Source organism: Myripristis murdjan, chromosome 1 (assembly GCF_902150065.1).
Source record: "Myripristis murdjan chromosome 1, fMyrMur1.1, whole genome shotgun sequence".
Taxonomy (NCBI): Eukaryota; Metazoa; Chordata; class Actinopteri; order Holocentriformes; family Holocentridae; genus Myripristis; species Myripristis murdjan.
This window is the reverse complement of record NC_043980.1, coordinates 27,718,295-27,741,022: the sequence shown is the minus strand read 5'-3', so window position 1 is coordinate 27,741,022 and position 22,728 is coordinate 27,718,295. Positions and strand designations below refer to the sequence as shown.

Here is a 22,728-nt window from a genome sequence, read left to right as displayed (position 1 = left end):
GCACAACTATTTTTCCTACATTTTGATCCCAAATTTATGCATGTGGAGTGAAAATTGTGGCCACCAGAGCAAGTTTAAGACAAAGGTTTCAGGCGATTTTTCATGGCTGCCTCCCTCTAACTCTCAGGAATTCCAGCTATGCCGCTCTAGCTCAGCCTACGTACCTCTCCCATTCGTTTGTATTGAGTCTGGAATTTCGACGTTAAACTGGAATTGCGGGAAAACGGAATGTCGGATCGGTCTGAAAATCGAAACTCTGCTTCTTCTCCACAAGACGCACATTTTTCTAATTTGGTGTGTGGACCTAGGTCCAAAGCTCTGGGCGCTGGAGCCTTCGGAAGTTTTTGCCCATTCATTCGAATGGGCCAAATTTGCTACAAAAATTGGAATTTGGGGAATTCCAGATGTTGGATTCCTTATAAAAGTAATAGCACACTTCTCCCAATTGGGCCACACATTTTCCCAATTCATTGTGTGGGCCTAAAATCAAAGCTGTAGGAGGAGTAGCGCGCCGAAGAAATTTGCAGAAAAATAATAATAATAACTAGAAGATAGAAAGTTTCTGAAGAAACTTTAATGTGCTTGCCTTGCGCATGTTGGGTTACACGCAACATCACCAGAGCCCGTCTACTGTATTAGAGTTTCTCTGATATCACGCGCCTCAGCTTCAAAACAAACTGCTGCGTGCTGCTCTCTCTCTCTCTCTCTCTCTCTCTCTCTCTCTCTCTCTCTCTCTCTCTCTCTCTCTCTCTCTCTCTCTCTCTCTCTCTCTCTCCCCTCGCCGCTCTACACACATCCGTGATACTCAAAGACACGCGGTGGTTATGTCATGCACAAGCACATGCACGGTCGGGCACGCGAACGTGGATACGACGTAAATCATGCAGTCCTCCTCCCTCCGCAAAATCGTTTAATGCGAACGGCGGCATTGCGCAATCAATAATCAACCGATAATAATAATCAACCAGATCTGACAGGTGCGCCGCGCACACAGACTGACATATAGTGTAGCACACTTGCACAGGACGACGCTTACAAGGGCGTTGTGGTCGAGACGAGTTTACTCTCCATCTGTCAATCATACATAACAAGACACACACATTGCAGCCTGGTTCTAACGGCATGTGCAGCTCTTCTGATGATTACAGCCGAATGTAAAGAGCACGAACACAACAGGGGATCAACATAAAAACAAAGGCGACCGTCATGTGCACTGTGCTACGACATCAAGTAAAGGGGGCAGACTATATTAGTTACATTTTGCACTCCATAATAATAAACATCACCCACCGTCTGTTGACGTTCGCTCCGGGTCGCGGGAGCAAGCTAAGGGTAATTAGCGCTTAGCGAGCGAGCTAGCCATAACAGTTAGCTTACTCACGTCATCAAATAAAGAATATATGTCCTTCGTGAGTCTCTTTGATATGTCTCGCTACCCCACTCACATACACTATTTCACACACACACAATTCCATTAATCTAAACAGTCTGCTTACCTGTCAATCATACATCACAGAAGACGCACACATTGCAGCCTGGTTGATAACTGAATGCGGAACTCTTCTGACGATTACAGTCGAATGTAGCCGAGCACGGCGTCTGGACGGACTGTATTTCTTGTCTTAGCGTGCCCTCTTGTGATAAGAACTGGTATCACCACAATAGACAGTTCTCCCTTTCCCACAATGCACACTGAAGGTTAAGTCCCACAATAACAGGTATTTCTTATTATGAATCAAAAATAAAAATAAAAATATAAAATAAATGGGGGCTCCGGCTGTCAGTTGGACACAGACGGAGGAAGTTACCTCTGAAACTGTCAAGGTAAATAAACACCCCTTAAATGAAACAAAACGTCTGTTAGTTAAAAGGAAGACATGATGAATGTATGTGTGTATTTCAATGTGACGTGCATATCGGGGGCAGTCGCGCTGGAGCGCGTTTGGGCTTGATAATGTGAGTGCAGGCCAGCAGGGGACTGGGGAGGGGGGAGAGAGGGCGGGACACAGCCACGAAAATGTAGTTTTCAAATTGATTCGTAAATAACTTCAAATATACAATTAACCTTGCTCTTGTGTTGATTTCATGGTAACACCCCCGGTGTTAGGCTCAGTTTTGACCCGTGTTTTAAATCAGCCATAAAATACCAACAAAAAACAATTATTTTTCATCCAATGTGTTTCTTATCTCTTGGTTACCTTGTTAGGCTTCCTTATCCATCCCTTATCTTAAAAAAAATCCCCAAAAAATCCCAAGAGAATTATATAGATAAATAAAAGGTTGTTATGCTACCTGACTATTACTGAGGGATATTAGAACACATCTCAAAAATGTTCCTAATTTTTTTATTATTATTTTAATATTATTAACTATAATAACATCTATTTTGTATATATTTACAGGGCTGCCAGTAGAGGGAGCTCACGCTCTTTGGATGTAAATGTAGATACAGTCACAAACAGAGTTAAGACTGGAGATCAGTAGAGTGGGTGAAGACTGGAGATAAGTATCACATTCCAGCAGATTTATTTATTTATTCATGTATTTATTTATTTAACTACCGTAAATCAGTCACAGTCACACAAATAGGCTCCATATTTTTTCTTACCTTGATGCAGAATTAGTGTTGAAAGTTGAAAGTTCATAAGCAGCCAAATGTTGCCAAAAGCAGGCCAATTTTGAAGTAGACGCCCAACGTGATTGTTCCCTGCCCAACAGAATTAAAAATAGCCCAATCTGACAATCCTGGCAGGAGGAGAATTGAACTCCGCTCTCTAGCATGACAGGCAGACAGCTTACCGCTGCGCTACTGGAGCTCATGGGGGCGGGGCCCGAAATTAGTCTCTATGAGGCAGACAGCAGCCATGACACTGTTGCTGGTGACAAGATCGCCGAAAACCACGGGTCAAACTACCGCATCGTTCTCCGCGATAGTAAGTCCGAGCAGAAAATGGATTGCACCACGAGAAAGGTAAGGCTTTGAGCTTTTAAACCATGGTTTAATTTTTTTCCAACTCCCGAAAATGCCAGAGAAATGGCGAGTAGAATACGTGTGTGCTTCTGCTTTCCTCCCGCGACTTTGCTTTGCCGATATAATGGGACTGAATGGGGGAGAGAGCTGGGACTCCCGCCTCGTTAAGAGTCGAAATGAAAAAAGTTGAAGCTACTTTGCTTTTGTCTTTACATTTTTCAAAGCACAACTATTTTTCCTACAATTTGATCCCAAATTTATGCATGTGGAGTAAAAATTGTGGCCAGTACAGCAAGTTTAAGACAAAGGTTTCAGGCGAATTTTCATGGCTGCCTCGCTCTAGGTGCTCAGGAACGTCGCTCTACTTTCCTACGTACCACTTTGAGCCTCGGCCATTAGTTCTGTTTCATGAGCTGTTTTTCGTGAATTGCGAAAAAACGGCATGTCGGATCGGTTTGAAAATTCGCAAGCAGCTTCTTCTCCACATGATGCACATTTTTCTAATTTGGTGTGTGGACCTAGGTCCAAAGCTCTGGGCGGTGGAGCCTTCGAAAGTTTTTGCCCATTCATTCGAATGGGCCAAATTTGCCACAAAAATTGGAATTTTGGGAATTCCAGATGTTGGATTCCTTAGAAAAGTAATAGCACACTTCTCCCAATGGGGCCGCACATTTTCCCAATTCATTGTGTGGGCCTAAAATGAAAGCTGTAGGAGGAGTTGCGCGCCGAAATTTGTCCAGAAAAATAATAATAATAATAAAAATAAAAAATATGCACAACAATAAGATGTGTTGCCTCTCCAAGGCAAGCACATAACTAGAGGATTGTGCAGTTTCTGGGGAAACTGCGTGGGCAAGCTGGAAGCGTAACCGCGGCGCGCGGTTTCCGAGCAGAAAATAAAATGTATCATGAGAAAGGTAACGCTTTGGGCTTTCAAACGGTGTCAAAATTATTTTCCAACTCCCAAAAATGCCCGAGAAACGGCGAGTTGAAAACGTGTGTGTTTCTGCTTCTCTCCCGAGACTTTGCATTCCAGATATAATGGGAGTCTATGGGGGAGAGAGCTGGCACTCCTGCCTCGTTAAGGGTCACAGTTTAAAAAGTTGAAGCTACTTTGCTTTTGTATTTATATTTTTCAAAGCACAACTATTTTTCCTACAATTTGATGCCAAATTTATGCATGTGGAGTGAAAATTGTGGCCAGGAGAGCAAGTTAAAGACAAAAGTTTTAGGCGAATTTTCAGGGCTGCTCCACTCTAGCCGCTCAGGAATGCCAAGAATGCCACTCTAGCTCAACTCCATTAGTGTGTATTGCGTCTGGAATTCCAACTTCAAACCGGAATTGCGGAAAAACGGAATGTCGGATCGGTCTGAAAATCAAAACCCTGCTTCTTCTCAATAAGACGCACATTTTTCGTATTTGGTGCGTGGACGCAGGTCCAAAGCTGTGGGCCCTGGAGCCTTCCAAAGTTTTGGCCATTCATTTCCTATGGCCGAAATTTTCAGGAAAATGGGAATTTTGGGAATTCCGTAAGTCGGATTCCTTAGAAAAGTAATAGCACACTATTCCCAATCGAGCCGCACATTTTCCCAATTCATTGTGTGGGCCTAAAACGAAAGCTGTAGGAGGAGTTACGGTCCAAAAAACGTACGGAATAATAAATAAAGAAAGAAAGAAATAAAGAAATAAAGAAAGAAATAGTAGGAATAACATAAGTGTGCAAGCTGCAGCTTGCCCACTAATAAAAATAACTAGAAGATAGAAAGTTTCTGAAGAAACTTTAATGTGCTTGCCTTGCGCATGTTGGGTTACACGCAACATCACCAGAGCCCGTCTACTGTATTAGAGTTTCTCTGATATCACGCGCCTCAGCTTCAAAACAAACTGCTGCGTGCTGCTCTCTCTCTCTCTCTCTCTCTCTCTCTCTCTCTCTCTCTGTCTCTCCTCGCCGCTCTACACACATCCGTGATACTCAAAGACACGCGGTGGTTATGTCATGCACAAGCACATGCACGGTCGGGCACGCGAACGTGGATACGACGTAAATCATGCAATCCTCCTCCCTCCGCAAAATCGTTTAATGCGAACGGCGGCATTGCGCAATCAATAATCAACCGATAATAATAATCAACCAGATCTGACAGGTGCGCCGCGCACACAGACTGTCATATAGTGTAGCACACTTGCACAGGACGACGCTTACAAGGGCGTTGTGGTCGAGACGAGTTTACTCTCCATCTGTCAATCATACATAACAAGACACACACATTGCAGCCTGGTTCTAACGGCATGTGCAGCTCTTCTGATGATTACAGCCGAATGTAAAGAGCACGAACACAACAGGGGATCAACATAAAAACAAAGGCGACCGTCATGTGCACTGTGCTACGACATCAAGTAAAGGGGGCAGACTATATTAGTTACATTTTGCACTCCATAATAATAAACATCACCCACCGTCTGTTGACGTTCGCTCCGGGTCGCGGGAGCAAGCTAAGGGTAATTAGCGCTTAGCGAGCGAGCTAGCCATAACAGTTAGCTTACTCACGTCATCAAATAAAGAATATATGTCCTTCGTGAGTCTCTTTGATATGTCTCGCTACCCCACTCACATACACTATTTCACACACACACAATTCCATTAATCTAAACAGTCTGCTTACCTGTCAATCATACATCACAGAAGACGCACACATTGCAGCCTGGTTGATAACTGAATGCGGAACTCTTCTGACGATTACAGCCGAATGTAGCCGAGCACGGCGTCTGGACGGACTGTATTTCTTGTCTTAGCGTGCCCTCTTGTGATAAGAACTGGTATCACCACAATAGACAGTTCTCCCTTTCCCACAATGCACACTGAAGGTTAAGTCCCACAATAACAGGTATTTCTTATTATGAATCAAAAATAAAAATAAAAATATAAAATAAATGGGGGCTCCGGCTGTCAGTTGGACACAGACGGAGGAAGTTACCTCTGAAACTGTCAAGGTAAATAAACACCCCTTAAATGAAACAAAACGTCTGTTAGTTAAAAGGAAGACATGATGAATGTATGTGTGTATTTCAATGTGACGTGCATATCGGGGGCAGTCGCGCTGGAGCGCGTTTGGGCTTGATAATGTGAGTGCAGGCCAGCAGGGGACTGGGGAGGGGGGAGAGAGGGCGGGACACAGCCACGAAAATGTAGTTTTCAAATTGATTCGTAAATAACTTCAAATATACAATTAACCTTGCTCTTGTGTTGATTTCATGGTAACACCCCCGGTGTTAGGCTCAGTTTTGACCCGTGTTTTAAATCAGCCATAAAATACCAACAAAAAACAATTATTTTTCATCCAATGTGTTTCTTATCTCTTGGTTACCTTGTTAGGCTTCCTTATCCATCCCTTATCTTAAAAAAAATCCCCCAAAAATCCCAAGAGAATTATATAGATAAATAAAAGGTTGTTATGCTACCTGACTATTACTGAGGGATATTAGAACACATCTCAAAAATGTTCCTAATTTTTTTATTATTATTTTAATATTATTAACTATAATAACATCTATTTTGTATATATTTACAGGGCTGCCAGTAGAGGGAGCTCACGCTCTTTGGATGTAAATGTAGATACAGTCACTGCCAACTCCACTTTTGGGTATTGATGGGTACAAACAGAGTTAAGAATGGAGATCAGTAGAGTGGGTGAAGACAGGAGATAAGAATCACATTCCAGCATATTTATTTATTTATTCATTTATTTATTTATTCATTCATTTAACTCCCATAAATCAGTCACACTCACACAAATAGGCTCCATATTATTTCTTACCTTGATGCAGAATTAGTGTTGAAAGTTGAAAGTTCATAAGCAGCCAAATGTTGCCAAAAGCAGCCCAATTTTGAAGTAGACGCCCAACGTGATTGTTCCCTGCCCAACGGAATTAAAAATAGCCCAATCTGCCAATCCTGGCAGGAGGAGAATTGAACTCCGCTCTCCAGCACGAGAGGCTGGAGAGGTTACCGCTGCGCTACTGGAGCTCATGGGGGCGGAGCCCGAAATTACTGTCTATGAAGCAGACAGGAGCAATGACATTGGTGCTGGTGACAAGATCGCCGAAAACCACGGGTCAAACTACCGCATCTTTCTCCGCGATAGTAAGTCCGAGCAGAAAATGGATTGCACCACGAGAATCCTAAGGCTTTGAGCTTTTAAACCATGGTTAAATTATTTTCCAACTCCCGAAAATGCCCGATTTACGGCGAGTTGGAAACGTGTGTGTTTATGCTTTTCTGCCGCGACTTTGCTTTGCCGATATAATGGGACTGAATGGGGGAGAGAGCTGGGACTCCCGCCTCGTTAAGAGTCTCAATGAAAAAAGTTGAAGCTATTTTGCTTTTGTCTTTACATTTTTCAAAGCACAACTATTTTTCCTACATTTTGATCCCAAATTTATGCATGTTGAGTGAAAATTGTGGCCAGCAGATCAAGTTTGAGACAAAATTTTCAGGCGATTTTTCAGGGCTGCTTCACTCTAAGTGTGACGTCACTCACTCTAGCTCTGTCCATATGTGTATTGCGTCAACTTCGAACTGGAATTGCGTAAAAACGGAATGTCGGATCGGTTTGAAAATTCGCAGGTAGATTCCTCTCCCAAAGACGCAAATTTTTCTAATTTGGTGTGTGGACCTAGATCCAAAGCTCTGCGCTGTGGAGCCTCGGGAAGTTTTGGCCATTCATTTTCTATGGGCGAAATTTTCAGAAAAATTGGAATTTTGGGAATTCCAGATGTTGGATTCCTTATAAAAGTAATAGCACACTTCTCCCAATGGGGCCGCACATTTTCCCAATTCATTGTGTGGGCCTAAAATCAAAGCTGTAGGAGGAGTAGCGCGCCAAACTATTTGCAGAATAATAATAATAATAATAACTAGACTTTATAAAGTTTCTGAAGAAACTTTGATGTGCTTGCCTTGCCAGCGCCTAGACATGTGTAAACCGCCAGCCCTATGCTGTTTGTGGGCTGTGTAGTGTTGTGGCTCTTGCCCAGGCGGGGAGTTGAACCCTGGTCTCCTGCATGGCAGGCAGAGACACTATCCACTGTGCCACTGGGGCTTGTGTGGGCGGAGCCAGAAATGAGGCTCTATGAAGCACACAGCATGAGTGATAGTGCTGCTTCTGTGAAAAATCACCTAAAAGTAGTGGTCAAACAAATGCTTCTTTGTCAATGATAGTAAGTCCGAGCAGAAAATAAAATGTACCATGAGAAAGGCAAGGCTTTGGGCTTTCAAACTGTGTCAAAATTATTTTCCAACTCCCAAAAATGCCCACCTTAGAGCGAGTTGGAAAAGTGTGTCTTTCTGCTTCTCTCCCGAGACTTTGCATTTCAGATATAATGGGAGTCTATGGGGGAGAGAGCTGGCACTCCTGCCTCGTTAAGTGTCACAGTGTAAAAAGTTGAAGCTACTTTGCTTTTGTATTTACATTTTTCAAAGCACAACTATTTTTCCTACAATTTGATCCCAAATTTATGCATGTGCAGTGAAAAGTGTGGCCAGCAGAGCAAGTTTAAGACAAAAGTTTTAGGCGAATTTTCAGGGCTGCTCCACTCTAGCCCTCAGGAATGCCACTCTAGCTCACGCAATACACACTCATTCAAAAGTCAGAGGCGGCTCAAAAATAACTCCAAACTTAAACTGTGTTTTATGGCAAACTAAAGCAGACATGAAAAATTGAAGATGACACACATAAAGTTGAACATCTGCTGAGTCATTTAAGCTTTGAATGGAGTCTGTGGGCCAAAGAATGAGGGAGCTGTGAGGCTTTGAAAATGCATGAGTGTCTGCCGATTTCCCATTATTTTTCAATGAGGGCAAAATCGCGATTTTAAAATTGAATTATGAGAAATCGCATAGTCTGATCAGTTTGAAAATTGACACACCGCTTCTTCTCCACAAGACGCACGTTTTTTGTATTTGGTGCGTGGACGCAGGTTAAAAGCTCTGGGCCCTGGAGCCCTCTGAAGTTTTGGCCATTCATTTCGGATGGCCGAAATTTTCAGGAAAATTGGAATTTTGAGAATTCCGTGAGTTGGATTCCTTATAAAAGTAATAGCACACTTCTCCCAATGGGGCCGCACATTTTCCCAATTCATTGTGGGGGCCTAAAACCAAAGCTGTAGGAGGAGTAGCGCGCCGAAAAAAAGGTGGAATAATAATAATATTAAAAAGATTAAATATGCAAGATTTTAAGATGTGTTGCCTTTTCAAGGCAAGCACATAATAACTAGAGGATAGAAAGTTTCTGAAGAAACTTTAATGTGCTTGCCTTGCGCATGTTGGCTTTCACGTGAAATCGCCTGGCCAATGCTGTTTGTGGTTTGTGTATTGCTCCTGCTCTGGCCCACGCCGGGAATCGAACCCCGTTCTCTCACATAAACGGCAGCCTCACCTACTGCTAGACTATGGAGGCTGCCGTGTGCCTCCATAATTTACTACAGATAGTAGTAAATTCACAAGTAAACCTATGTGAAATTAAAATACTAAGTCAAAGAGGTTTGTCTTCATTATAAAACAACTCATTGTCCTACCTGAAACAAAAATACTAACTGTGAAGGGGCTTGTCTTCATCATACACCAACTCATGGACTTACCTGTAGGAGACACCATGCGACATCACCATCTCTTCTTTGATGTATAGTATGCTGATAGTGCCATTTACAATTTTCATTGTCAAATGTTGTAACATTAATGGATTTAGTCATGTTTTTCTGCATTTTCAGATTCACAATACCCTTTTAATGTTGTGTTGTGTTACTAGGAGTGAGTGAGTGACATTGACTTTGAGCAGGGTGTGGGTCATTGTAGCTGCAGTGACATGGCAAGACTAAAAATGGTCAATGCATTTAAAGGGGAAATAAATGCTAAACTTGGTATCAGTACATGCATGCTATTAACTTAGTAGTAGTTTTGATGCTTAAATTATGATACAACACAAAATATGTTTTTAATGGATCTAACAGGATTAATACAATTTGACCAAAACTGTTTACCTCTACAAAAGGGAATCAGGAAAAAGTAAATATAGGAAATAATGACTGCTGAAACACCAAATGTTTTGTGAGGAACAACATTTATTTACAGTAGAAGAGCAACACACTGAAATCTAACTAAGCTCCTCCCTAGTCTTCAGGCGCTACTTGTGGCGGGTACTTATGCACTGTAGCCCGATAGCCTGGTAAAGCAACCATAAAATGGTGACCCACCTGTAGCTTCGGATGTGCTCCCGAGACAAATGCTCTAACCACGTTCATGCCACACTAACACCCCCCCCAAACGAGTTCCAAAGGGAACCCGCTCTTAAACCTAACTGGGGATGGAACAATGTCCACTCACTATGATTGTGCACAGGACCAATTGAAATCTGTGCCACAAAACTAACATGTCCTCAGTGGAGCTCTTGTTCCTTTCTTTGGTTGTTTTCTTCTTGAGTCTTCTGCGGTATCTACAGTTGGAAAGAGACAAGACAATGCAATACATGTTTTGTGTTTGTATAGTGGTTTTGACATTAGCTTTGGAAGCATACATAATGTATATAAACAAAACATAAGGTCATGAGACAGTATCTAGACACTGTAAAAGACAGGTCTTCAAAGTAGTGTATTAAATTCATGTTAAGGAAAATCAACACAAAAATTTTTATGTTGAGATTTACGCATATTCTAATATTAGATTATGTGTAGTTGAATGCAAACCACTTTACATGCAGGTATTATTGTTTTTCTTTGTAACATGTTTTTGTCTCCTCACTGGAGCAAGGTCAGAATTTCTCTAGTACTTGGTCAGTTTTTCATGTGACAAAAAATGACAATAATTACTTGTTAGTTATGTGACCATACTCGTGCTATGTTGAGTACAATCCAATCAAAATAAACTCTGTATAAATAAGTGAAACTTTTCTGTTGCCCCTTATAGATATATCTATGTCTACATCTTTTTCAAATGTGTTATCGGTTCTCATTTTACCTGAACTTTTTCATTTGTTGCTGCTTTGTTTCCTCAGCAGGGGTGCCATTGATCTGCCTGGCCATCTTCAGTCTCCTCGGCTGCCGTGCCTTTAAAATGACACATGTAATATTAAGCCATTGTAACACTGGGCTATGGAATTAAGTACACAACTTTCATATGCAAAACCATCAGAGTTGCAATATTCTTTGGTTAACTGTAAATGAGACAAAACCAAAAATTAAGTAGATTGTGATGCAGGATAAATAGGATGGATTTTTTGTACCTGTGTCCTCATGTCCTATGCAGATGCTCAATGTTTCGGTGGCTGGGGTCTTCCTGACAGTTGCCCATTGGTCTTCTTGGTCTGGAGCGTGTCACGTCCTTCATTTTTGTGCCCACTGGAGAAGTTGCCATCCTTCCTCTGACCAACTGACTGGGGCTGTGAGGACTAGACTTAGCAGTGACATGTATACACAATAATTTGTACAACTTGACATTACATTTCAAACCTGCAAGGCGTCTTCGTACATGGACAAGCTGATCTCTATGGATGAAGTGCGGGTGTGGCTGATCCAGGCTGTCACAGAGGGGCTTGGCAGACCTGCAATACAGTTAGAAAAAGACTGCTCTCTTCCAAAAAGAGGCTGGGAAAAGTTAGTTAAAGTGACAACCAAGCATTATGAGATTGCTTTTGTTTTGTATTAATAAAAGGACATTAGTGTGATTGCAGTGTTGGTATGATTTAACCTAGCGGCGGACTACTGGCTTGAAACAGCCAGCTGAGAAGGTCACACAGCGAATATTATCATATATATAGTTTTTTTTAACACTACGAGCAATGAGTGGTCTGTCTACAGTTTTTGTTTGGTTTTGTAGAGCAGAATACATGTCAACAGTCAATTTAGGTGTGATTCAAAGTAACAGGTGACTGATGTCTAGAAACATTGTAGTAGCAGTTTGGAGAGCATTTCACAATGGAGATAATACTCCTCATCCCAGAGGGTCTCCCGGTACTGGGCCACACACTCTGGGTCTGAGAAATATACCTTCATACACCAAGTGCACTGTAATGTCTTGCCCATAAAAACAGGTTAAACAGTGTAAAGAGAAACAGTTTTGCAGCTGGGGGTGCGAGAGGGGGATAATTGCAGAAATGGGAGGTAATTAATTCTCCTTATCCCTGGGGTGTTTCCCGGTACTGGGCTACACACCCTGGGCTTGAAGAAACCATACCTCCATAAAATTATTGTGCAGAAGTGTATTGTCCATATAGTTATTTGTACTATAAAAGTTATGGAGCCCATAGCGAAGTGATAAAAATGTTGTGTGATTTCAAGTAAGGGTTGACTGCTAAGTTGAAATAGCTTGCTTATTAGGTTGTGTGAAACCATGTGACCAAGTAGCAGAACCTGACTCCCGGTACTGGGCCTCAGGAACTGTCAGACTTGATTCAGGCTTATGGTATCTGTAAAAGTTACAGAGCCCATACTGAAGTGATCAAAATGTTGTTTGATTTTAAGTAACGGTTGAGTGCTAATTTGAAACAGCTTGCTTGGCAGGTCAGAAATTTTTTTAAAGTTTTTTTTAACACTTAGAGCAATGATTTATCTGCCTACATCTGCCTACAGTGGTTTGTTTTGATTTCCAGAGCAGCATACATATTGACAACTAATGTTGGTGTGTTTTAAAGTTATGACAGACTGCTGGTTTGAAACAGCTTGCTCAACAAGTTTGAAACTGAACACTAGAACTAAAGTACCAAAAAGCAATATAAACATTATAAACCAGGAATGTAGAAAAAATACTCTATGAACCATTTAAACAACAGAAGAATATAACCTAAAACCTGAGGGACAACACGCTCTGACAGAGGGTCAAGGTTAGCGTGAAACCATGAGACCAAGTAGCAGAACCTGATTCCCGGTACTGGGCCTCAGGAACTGTCAGTCTTGATCCAGGCGTATGGTATCTATAAAAGTTACAGAACTGAACACTAGAACTAAGGTACCAAAAAGCAATATAAACATTATAAACAAGGAATGTAGAAAAAGCTACTCTATGAATTATTTAAACAACAGAAGAAAATAACCTAAAACCTGAGGGACAACACGCTCTGATGGAGGATCAGCGGTAGTGTGAAACCATGAGACCAAGTAGCAGAACCTGACTCCCGGGACTGGGCCTCAGGAACTGTCAGACTTGATCCAGGCGTATCGTATCTATAAAAGTTACGGAGCTGAACACTAGAAGTAAAGTACCAACAAGCAATATAAACATTATAAACAAGGAATGTAGTAAAAAATACTCTATGAACCATTTACACAACAGAAGAAAATAACCTAAAACCTGAGGGACAACACGCTCTGATGGAGGGTCAGGGTTAGTGTGAAACCATGAGACCAAGTAGCAGAACCTGATTCCCGGTACTGGGCTTCAGGAACTGTCAGACTTGATTCAGGCTTATGGTATCTGTAAAAGTTACAGAGCCCATACTGAAGTGATCAAAATGTTGTTTGATTTTAAGTAACGGTTGAGTGCTAATTTGAAACAGCTTGCTTGGCAGGTCAGAAATTGAATATGAGTTAGTTTTTTTTAACACTTAGAGCAATGACTTATCTGCCTACATCTGCCTACAGTGGTTTGTTTTGATTTCCAGAGCAGCATACATATTGACAACTAATGTTGGTGTGTTTTAAAGTTATGACAGACTGCTGGTTTGAAACAGCTTGCTCAACAAGTTTGAAACTGAACACTAGAGCTTAAGTACCAAAAAGCAATATAAACATTGTAAACAAGGAATGTAGAAAAAACTACTCTATGAACAATTTAAACAACAGAAGGAAATAACCTAAAACCTGAGGGACAACACGCTCTGACGGAGGGTCAGGGTTAGCGTGAAACCATGAGACCAAGTAGCAGAACCTGATTCCCGGTACTGGGCCTCAGGAGCTGTCAGACTTGATCCAGGCGTATGGTATCTATAAAAGTTATAGAACTGAACACTAGAAGTAAAGTACCAAAAAGCAATATAAACATTATAAACAAGGAATGTAGAAAAAATACTCTATGAACCATTTACACAACAGAAGAAAATAAACTAAAACCTGAGGGACAACACGCTCTGATGGAGGATCAGCGGTAGTGTGAAACCATGAGACCAAGTAGCAGAACCTGACTCCCGGGACTGGGCCTCAGGAACTGTCAGACTTGATCCAGGCGTATGGTATCTATAAAAGTTACAGAACTGAACACTAGAACTAAAGTACCAAAAAGCAATATAAAGATTATAAACAAGGAATGTCGAAAAATACTCTATAAACCATTTAAACAACAGAAGAAAATAACCTAAAACCTGAGGGACAACACGCTCTGACAGAGGGTCAGGGTTAGTGTGAAACCATGAGACCAAGTAGCAGAACCTGACTCCCGGGACTGGGCCTCAGGAACTGTCAGACTTGATCCAGGCGTATGGTATCTATAAAAGTTACAGAACTGAACACTAGAAGTAAAGTACCAAAAAGCAATATAAAGATTATAAACAAGGAATGTCGAAAAAATACTCTATGAACCATTTAAACAACAGAGGAAAATAACCTAAAACCTGAGGGACAACACGCTCTGACGGAGGGTCAGGGTTAGTGTGAAACCATGAGACCAAGTAGCAGAACCTGACTCCCGGGACTGGGCCTCAGGAACTGTCAGACTTGATCCAGGCGTATGGTATCTATAAAAGTTACAGAACTGAACACTAGAAGTAAAGTACCAAAAGCAATATAAACATTATAAACAAGGAATGTAGAAAAAATACTCTATGAACCATTTACAAGAAGAAAATAAACTAAAACCTGAGGGACAACACGCTCTGATGGAGGATCAGCGGTAGTGTGAAACCATGAGACCAAGTAGCAGAACCTGACTCCCGGGACTGGGCCTCAGGAACTGTCAGACTTGATCCAGGCGTATGGTATCTATAAAAGTTACAGAACTGAACACTAGAACTAAAGTACCAAAAAGCAATATAAACATTGTAAACAAGGAATGTAGAAAAAATACTTTATGAACAATTTAAACAACAGAAGAAAATAACCTAAAACCTGAGGGACAACACGCTCTGACAGAGGGTCAGGGTTAGTGTGAAACCATGAGACCAAGTAGCAGAACCTGACTCCCGGGACTGGGCCTCAGGAACTGTCAGACTTGATCCAGGTGTATGGTGTTTATAAAAGTTACAGAGTTGAACACTAGAACAAAAGTACCAAAAAGCAATATAAACATTATAAACAAGGAATGTAGAAAAAATACTCTATGAACCATTTAAACAACAGAAGAAAATAACCTAAAATCTGAGGGACAACATGTCTGAGGGAGTGTCAAGGTTAGTGTTAAACCATGAGACCAAGTAGCAGAACCTGATTCCCGGTACTGGGCCTCAGGAACTGTCAGACTTGATCCAGGTGTATGGTATCTATAAAAGTTACAGAACTGAGCACTAGAAGTAAAGTACCAAAAAGCAAAATAAACATTATAAACAAGGAATGTAGAAAAAATACTCTATGAACCATTTACACAACAGAAGAAAATAAACTAAAACCTGAGGGACAACACGCTCTGATGGAGGATCAGCGGTAGTGTGAAACCATGAGACCAAGTAGCAGAACCTGACTCCCGGGACTGGGCCTCAGGAACTGTCAGACTTGATCCAGGCGTATGGTATCTATAAAAGTTACAGAACTGAACAGTAGAACTAAAGTACCAAAAAGCAATATAAAGATTATAAACAAGGAATGTCGAAAAATACTCTATAAACTATTTAAACAACAGAAGAAAATAACCTAAAACCTGAGGGACAACACGCTCTGACAGAGGGTCAGGGTTAGTGTGAAACCATGAGACCAAGTAGCAGAACCTGACTCCCGGTACTGGGCCTCAGGAACTGTTAGACTTGATCTTGCCTCATGGTATCACCTCTTCCCTCCAGTTTAACTATAATTCTATACACGTTACACTGTAATGTATTGTCCATACGAACAGGATAAATAGTGAAAATAAAACAATGTAGTGGCTGGGGGGTAGGGAAGGGGGATTATTACCCAAATAGGAAGTAAGTAACTTTCCTCATCCCAGGGCTGTCTCCCGGTACTGGGCCACACTCCCTGGGCCTGATGAATCCAAACCTTGTTTTTTCAGCAAAAGAGCAACACAAAGATTTACACACACAAATCACATTTGCATAGTTACAAAAACATGCTCAATAAGTCCAAATACACAGCCAAAATGTCATTGAAGTCCTGTCCCCCTAACTGCCTAACCAAAATCTAACTAAGCTCCTCCCTAGTCTTCAGGCGTTACTTGCGGCAGGTATTTATGCACTGTAGCCCGAGAGCTCGGTTAAGCAACCATAAACTGGCGACCCACCTGCAGCTCTGGATGTGCTCCTGAGACAACTGCTCTAACCACGTTCACGCCACACTAACATCCCCCCTAAACGAGTTCCAAAGGGAACGCGCTCTTACACCTAACTGGGGACTGAACAACGGTGACTCGCTATGACCATGCACAGGACCAACTGAACTCTGTGCCACACAATTAACAAGGCCTCAGTGGAGCTCTTGCTCCTTTGTTACGTTGTCCCAGGGGTGTCTCTTGGTACTGGGCCACACACCCTGGGTCTGAAGAAACCATACCTCCATAAAAATATTGCATAGAACAGCCCGCGCAGCAAGTCAGAAACTGAACATTAGGAGTTATTGCGCAAAGTGGAAATTGTAATGTGCCTAAACTATACAATACACAGGGTTATGGTAGCTGTAATACGTTTGCAGTACACCTGATGTGAAGCAGACATTTGGCTGAGAAACATAAATGTGATCCAGAAGTGTATTTTTTTCTGTAGTGGCATCAGTGATAAGCTGTGTATAACCCCTTGACACAAACATCTCTAAAATAGGTTTATTTACATTATCTAATAAATTTTCGTTAAAGTCTCCACAAACAATGATTGGGTGTGGACAGTTAACCTGCAAATAATCTAGGAGGTTTTGCAGGTTTGGCATGAAATGTTTGAGACTATAAGTTGGAGGTCTATATATAGCTGTTATCACTAAATTCACTGGTGCTTTAATTTTGATAGCTAAAAACTCAAGGTCGGTGACATGCGGTACAGAGTCATATACCTCTGCGCTAACATGGAATTTGCAGTAAATTGCAACTCCCCCACCTTGTTTTCTAGCCAAGTCAGGAAAATGCATGTAACAGTGCTGTCTGTTGCATAAATACAGTCTGTACCCGTCTAATGCTAAACTGTCGAATGGAATTGAGTCTGACAGATGTGTTTCAGTTAGACATAAAACATCTGCAAGTCTCAATTCGTGATGCCGTTTAATGTCATTGATGTGAGAGATTAAACCTTCTGTGTTGTGGTGCACTATTTTAAACATTTGAACAAGGTCTGCTTCACGTACATGTTTTAAAAGTGGCATAATACCTGTTAGGGAAGTTGTCTTCATGGATTGCATTGCGACAGCAATGTCACCATCAGCATAAATTTTGTTTTCATCAAAATCTGTTATGTACAATCCATCTAGAGAGGTTGTCCTACTTAAAGAGACGTATGCCATCCCTGCTTCAAATACATGTTTAAGTGATACAACCGCAGATTGTACCGTCATGCCTTGTACTTTATGGCTTGTACATGCGAAAGCCAATTTAACAGGGAACTGATGGCGAACTACACCTTTTTTGCTCAAACTTTCCTGCAATCTGTCCATGTAAAACAAGCTATCTGGTGTACCCTGCAGGATCTGGCGCTGTTTCTGACCTGCCTTAGGATTATCCAGTCTAAGTCCTAGCTTTTGTACTCTGGTGTGCCCATCTTTGGTTTCAGTGACTATTTTTTCTATTTTTCCAAATGTGCCATTGACAATACCATCTTCTACATCAAGGTTTCTAGTAATCATGATGCGTGCTCCCTCAGCTGCTTCTAGAGTTGTAAGTAATTCTCCCTGTTTACTGTTGGTGGGAGCTGCGAGCCTTTTCATCTGCCCTGTTCGTGCGTCTTTGAGATAGTCTTCCGCATCAATGGTTATAATTTCTTTATGAAGGGCACAAACTGTCTTACTGTTGTGGCGGTCAACTTCTTTATTGGTTGGGAATATATAAATAACATCAGCTGGGCAGGCTTCGGATGTGGTGATGGCGCGGGCAAGTAGAGTTTTGTCAGTGTCACTGAAAGGTTCAGTTTTTTGCTTCACTCTAATCCTATTCAAAAGCTCTGCAAAGGCAAGATCCTCTTTTTGGCGCATGATTTCTGTCAATGTTATCATAGTAAAATTTTCCCTCCAAAAGTCTGGCTCAGTTTCCTCATACACGCAGAGCGGTTTGGCTTTGCCGACGGGGCGCAACTGGTAGAAATCACCTACACTGAGGACTGATATCCCTCCAAAAGGTTTTTTATTTCCTTTGATTTGTTGAAATCTCCAGTTGACATATGCAAACAGAGGCTTTGAAACCATGGAAATTTCATCAATAATAAGTATTTCTACATTTGAGAGGGTTCCTCTCATTTCATCTAAATTGTTTCCAAGGCCTTGGTAAGGCGGTTTTAAACTACGTGGCAGTTTTAAAAGAGAATGTAAGGTCTGTCCTGAAATATTGAATGCTGCAGTACCAGTAAATGCAGTCAATAACACAGTTGGCATTGAAATGTCAGCTTCCTCGCGTAGATTAGGAAGCTGACGAAATAGTTTTGTTGCCTCTTCAAAAATGCATTTTATTACATGTGATTTGCCACAGCCGGCACCACCAGAAACAAAGTAAAAGAATGGCTGCGGGTTCTGGCCCCAAACACGCCTAAGGCACCACTGACGCACAGTGTAGAATATCGACGCCTGAGTGGCATTTAGACTTTGATACAGCTGTATGACGTATTCACGGCTAACCTTTGGTGGTTGTATTGAGGGTACAACTCCAGTTTTCTGTTGAGGATCAAGTTGGTACTCTGGAACTTCATCCTGCTCATTTTCTGTGTTATTTAACTCTTGTTCAGCAATACACTCTAAGCGATCTGCCTCTGCTGCAGGTGCAATTTTTGCCCATGCATCCTCAAATGGATGGCTAAGAAGTTCTTCATAGGCTACATCTATTTCTTCACTGTGTTGTTCATAGTTCTTTTTGTTATTTGAGACTATCACGCATACTGCTAGGAGGCAATCAGTTCCAGGAAGTTTAACATAAGCACCTTTGTAGAACTGCTCATATGTTGGGTGCTGGGCTGTTTTTAGCTGGGTGTCAGAACGGTAGGGGAGATACAGTTTAAGCAATCTACTGTAATATTTTTCAGGATTTTTTTGTTCAGTGAAGCGAGCGTATCTGATTATGGCTGGCTTTCCTACTGTTCTTTCCTGAATGTGTCCCATGTTACGTAAAAGACTTTTCACCCTTTTCCCTTTTGTTTGTTCGCCATAAACTATCCTGTATTTTGAAGCAAATTCCGCGAGACACATGTTCTCAAATTCGGGCTCCAGAGGTCTAGCTTTGTATTTATCTGTAATTCCTTTCATCCAAATATCTTCACTGTTGTCCTGTTGCATTAGTAGTTTCTCAATAGGAATACTCATTTTCAACGCGTCGTCATCCGTTTGTATGAACACAATGCTGCGTGAGCACATTTTGAGTTTTAGGCTGCAAGTTCGCGCAACGGCCTCTTGTGCACTGACTTGTCTATGCCTAGAATAAGCTTGCATTACTTGTTTCATGTGATCCTGTTCATTTACATTAGTGTCACGCGCAGCCTGAAATACTGATTTCAGGTAGTCAGCCATCTCATGCTCTGGCTTGGACACATAAGATAGCATGTACATCAGACAACTATAGTGGTCCAGAATGTATTGAATGTCCATATTTGCATTCCAAGCTCTTAGCAGGTCAGCATTGTATCCATTGACCCAACAGTCTTTTGGTCGACGCTTCATCAGAATTACATTGGAGCTGAACACTGCAGCAGCACACTTTTCATATTCATCTAAGGTTAGGTTACATTTTTCCAAGAGTTCTGACAAATTATCAACTGAGACTTTTGGGTCATTGAGCACATCCCATATGGGTTTAAGCTTCCTTTTAGCCTCTGCAGTTGCCTTGTTGTCCCCTTTGGTTCTGCGAGTTTTCTTGGTTTTTTTAAATGTCACATCATCATCATCATCATCATCAAGTGGTCTGGGACGGGTTATTAGAGTTGTCTCCATGGGCATTTTAGGAAAACCAAATCTACAGTGAACATTCCCCTTCTTACATGATTTGGAATGGTTTCTGCTGTGAATTTGAACCTCTGAGACAATTTTATAGAGTTCCGGGTCAGTTTTGGGGTCAGGCATCTGACATGTTATGTACCGGTCAATAAATTCATAAACTTTGTCGTCGGGGTCGCTCTCAAATTCAGGGGCGTCTTTGATCCAAGCAATTAAATGTATGTGTGGGGATCCTCTCATTTGATATTCCATGCGATAGAAGAAGTCCTCTACTTGACCAATGGGCTGAGCAGGTGACAAGAGAAGATCTTTCATTAATGCGTCAACACGCTTTTCAAACATGCGCATTACAGTGACAGGGTTACTACGCAGAATTTCACATTTTGTATTCCAGTCAAGTTGTGAAAAGTCTACTTGTTCACCTTGTTGACTCTTTATAACTGTTATCACTTCAGGCCATCTCATTTCAGCTGCACTGAATGTACAAAAGAATGTAGGTTTGCCTAGCTGTCTAATCATTGCAACCAAGTCTCTAAGAGTTTTTTGCCAATAAGCTGGTGTCCCTCTCAAAGGCTGCATAAAGCGGGTTGCATCCTGGTGTCGTAAAAGTCTTTCAAGTTCCTGTTTATCCTGAACCATTTTGTTGCTAATCCTACGGCCATCTCTCGTGATGGGCTTACTCTTTCGCAGTTGGATGGACATGCTGTTTCTAGCCATGTGTGTTTCAGTGACAAACTGGGCAAAGAATAAGTAACTTTGGTCTTGTGCAAAACGGGTATCGACCGAGAACAACCTTACATTAAAGTACATACTTGGCGATACACTGATTGTTCTTACTTCATCCAAAGTATTCTGTCCATCAGGGAATTGTACGGGAAACGCCATAGCCTCAAGTTTTGGAATCGCAAAGAAACCAACAGGCTTATTTCCTTGGGCAGGTGCAATGCTAAATATTCCCTCACCATATGCAAGGATTTCATGACCTATGTCAGGTGGTTGCATGCAGGAATCTAACATTAGGCCTGGCCTAAGTTCATCTTTCTCTTCATCGTTATTAAGTTTGTCATTTGTAGCTAGTTGCTGTGTATCACTTATTTGCACTTCCTGTGTATTGACAGCCTGATTTGCAGCATCCCTTAGTCCCTCAGAGCTATGGGGCTGCACATTGCAATTATCATTAACTGATTCCTCTGTGGCAACTTCAGGCTCATGTTCATCACACTCATCATCAAAATAATTTTCCAATATGGCTACTTCATTAATGTATATATCTTTGTACTCGGAATGCATTTCCTTTAGTACTGATAACGCTGCCAATACACGGCTCATATTGACAGTATGGAACAGCTGATGTCCTTTGTAATTAAGACGACGTTTTAACTTGACCTGCAAAATCTGAGATTCACTTCTGCATCTTGGGAGGCAGTTCACAGTTTCTTCCATCTCTGATGGAACACACACAACGGCTCCATGAACTGCTCTTTGTTGACCTCTAGGCAAGCTAACAATTTTGGCAAACGGAATGATTTTGGCTATAAGCTGCCTTTCAAGTACATTCAAATCAAGCAACTCTGCAGGAATACATGCCAGCTCCAGTTTATTTTTTACAGCAATGGATGGCATGTTCCCTCGTTGTAAATGGTTATCGCATGTGTGGCAAATCCATTCCTTCTTTCTCTCTTGGGGAACTATACATTGCTTTGGATCTGAGCATTCATTGTCACAAGAGTGAACATATTTTCCTGTCAAGCAAGCGGTTACAATGTTAATGTTTTTTACATATTTTGTCCTATTACAGACCTTAACTTGATCAGGAAAAAGAGCTCTGTGGCACACTGTACACACATGAGTGGGGCCGTGTTGGATTCTTAAATGGAATGTAGATATTGCTGTTTGCATCAGGCTGTTCAGAACGGGCTCAGCTGGCTGCAATATTTGTTTGTAGAATCGATTATATTTAGCTTTTATTTTCAATGCACATTGCATTTTATGGTAAATATTAAATGTGTGATCTTTAGATCTGTTTTTTTGATATAATGCACAGCGTTGAATATGTTGCAGTCTAAACTTTGGATCATTTTTATATCTGCTTTGAACAGTCTGGGTTTTTTTGGATCTGTAATCTGGGTTACATGTGTATCTTGATGTCATGTACGCTTTCTTTTTATGCCTGAATTCAACATCACAGTTGTATTTTCTAGCCATGTACTGTTTTTTCTTGCTTTGATAAACAAGGTCTGTTTTATATCTACTAACTATGTAATCTTTCTGTTTGCTCTGGAAATCAGGTTCTTTGCATATCTTCTGACTATGTATGCTTTCTGTTTGCTCTGGAAATCAGGGTCTTTTGCATATCTTCTGACTATGTATGCTTTCTGTTTGCTCTGGAAATCAGGGTCTTTTGCATATCTTTTGACTATGTGTGCTTTCTGTTTGCTCCGAAAATCAGGGTCTTTTGCATATCTTCTGGCTATGTATGCTTTCTGTTTGCTCCGGAAATCAGGGTCTTTTGCATATCTTCGGA

The 22,728-nt window shown here is 41.4% G+C and overlaps 2 protein-coding genes across 12 annotated transcripts in view; one reads left to right on the top strand and one right to left on the bottom strand.

Moving 5' to 3' along the window:
* The window catches only part of LOC115361659 (uncharacterized), a 28,420-nt gene extending 10,028 nt beyond the window's left edge, over window positions 1–18,392 (bottom strand). The window contains exons 1-3 of the mRNA XM_030055201.1: window positions 16,015–18,392; window positions 15,928–15,934; window positions 5,167–5,170 (exon numbers count right to left, since the gene is read on the bottom strand). Coding sequence (XP_029911061.1) covers window positions 16,737–18,284 — 1,548 coding nt within the window. The 5' untranslated portion in view covers window positions 18,285–18,392 and the 3' untranslated portion in view covers window positions 5,167–5,170; window positions 15,928–15,934; window positions 16,015–16,736. The remainder of the gene's footprint in view (window positions 1–5,166; window positions 5,171–15,927; window positions 15,935–16,014) is intronic.
* sorbs2a (sorbin and SH3 domain containing 2a) overlaps window positions 1–22,728 on the top strand; it is a 137,488-nt gene that overhangs the window by 32,786 nt on the left and 81,974 nt on the right. The gene's annotated exons all lie outside the window — the stretch shown is intronic.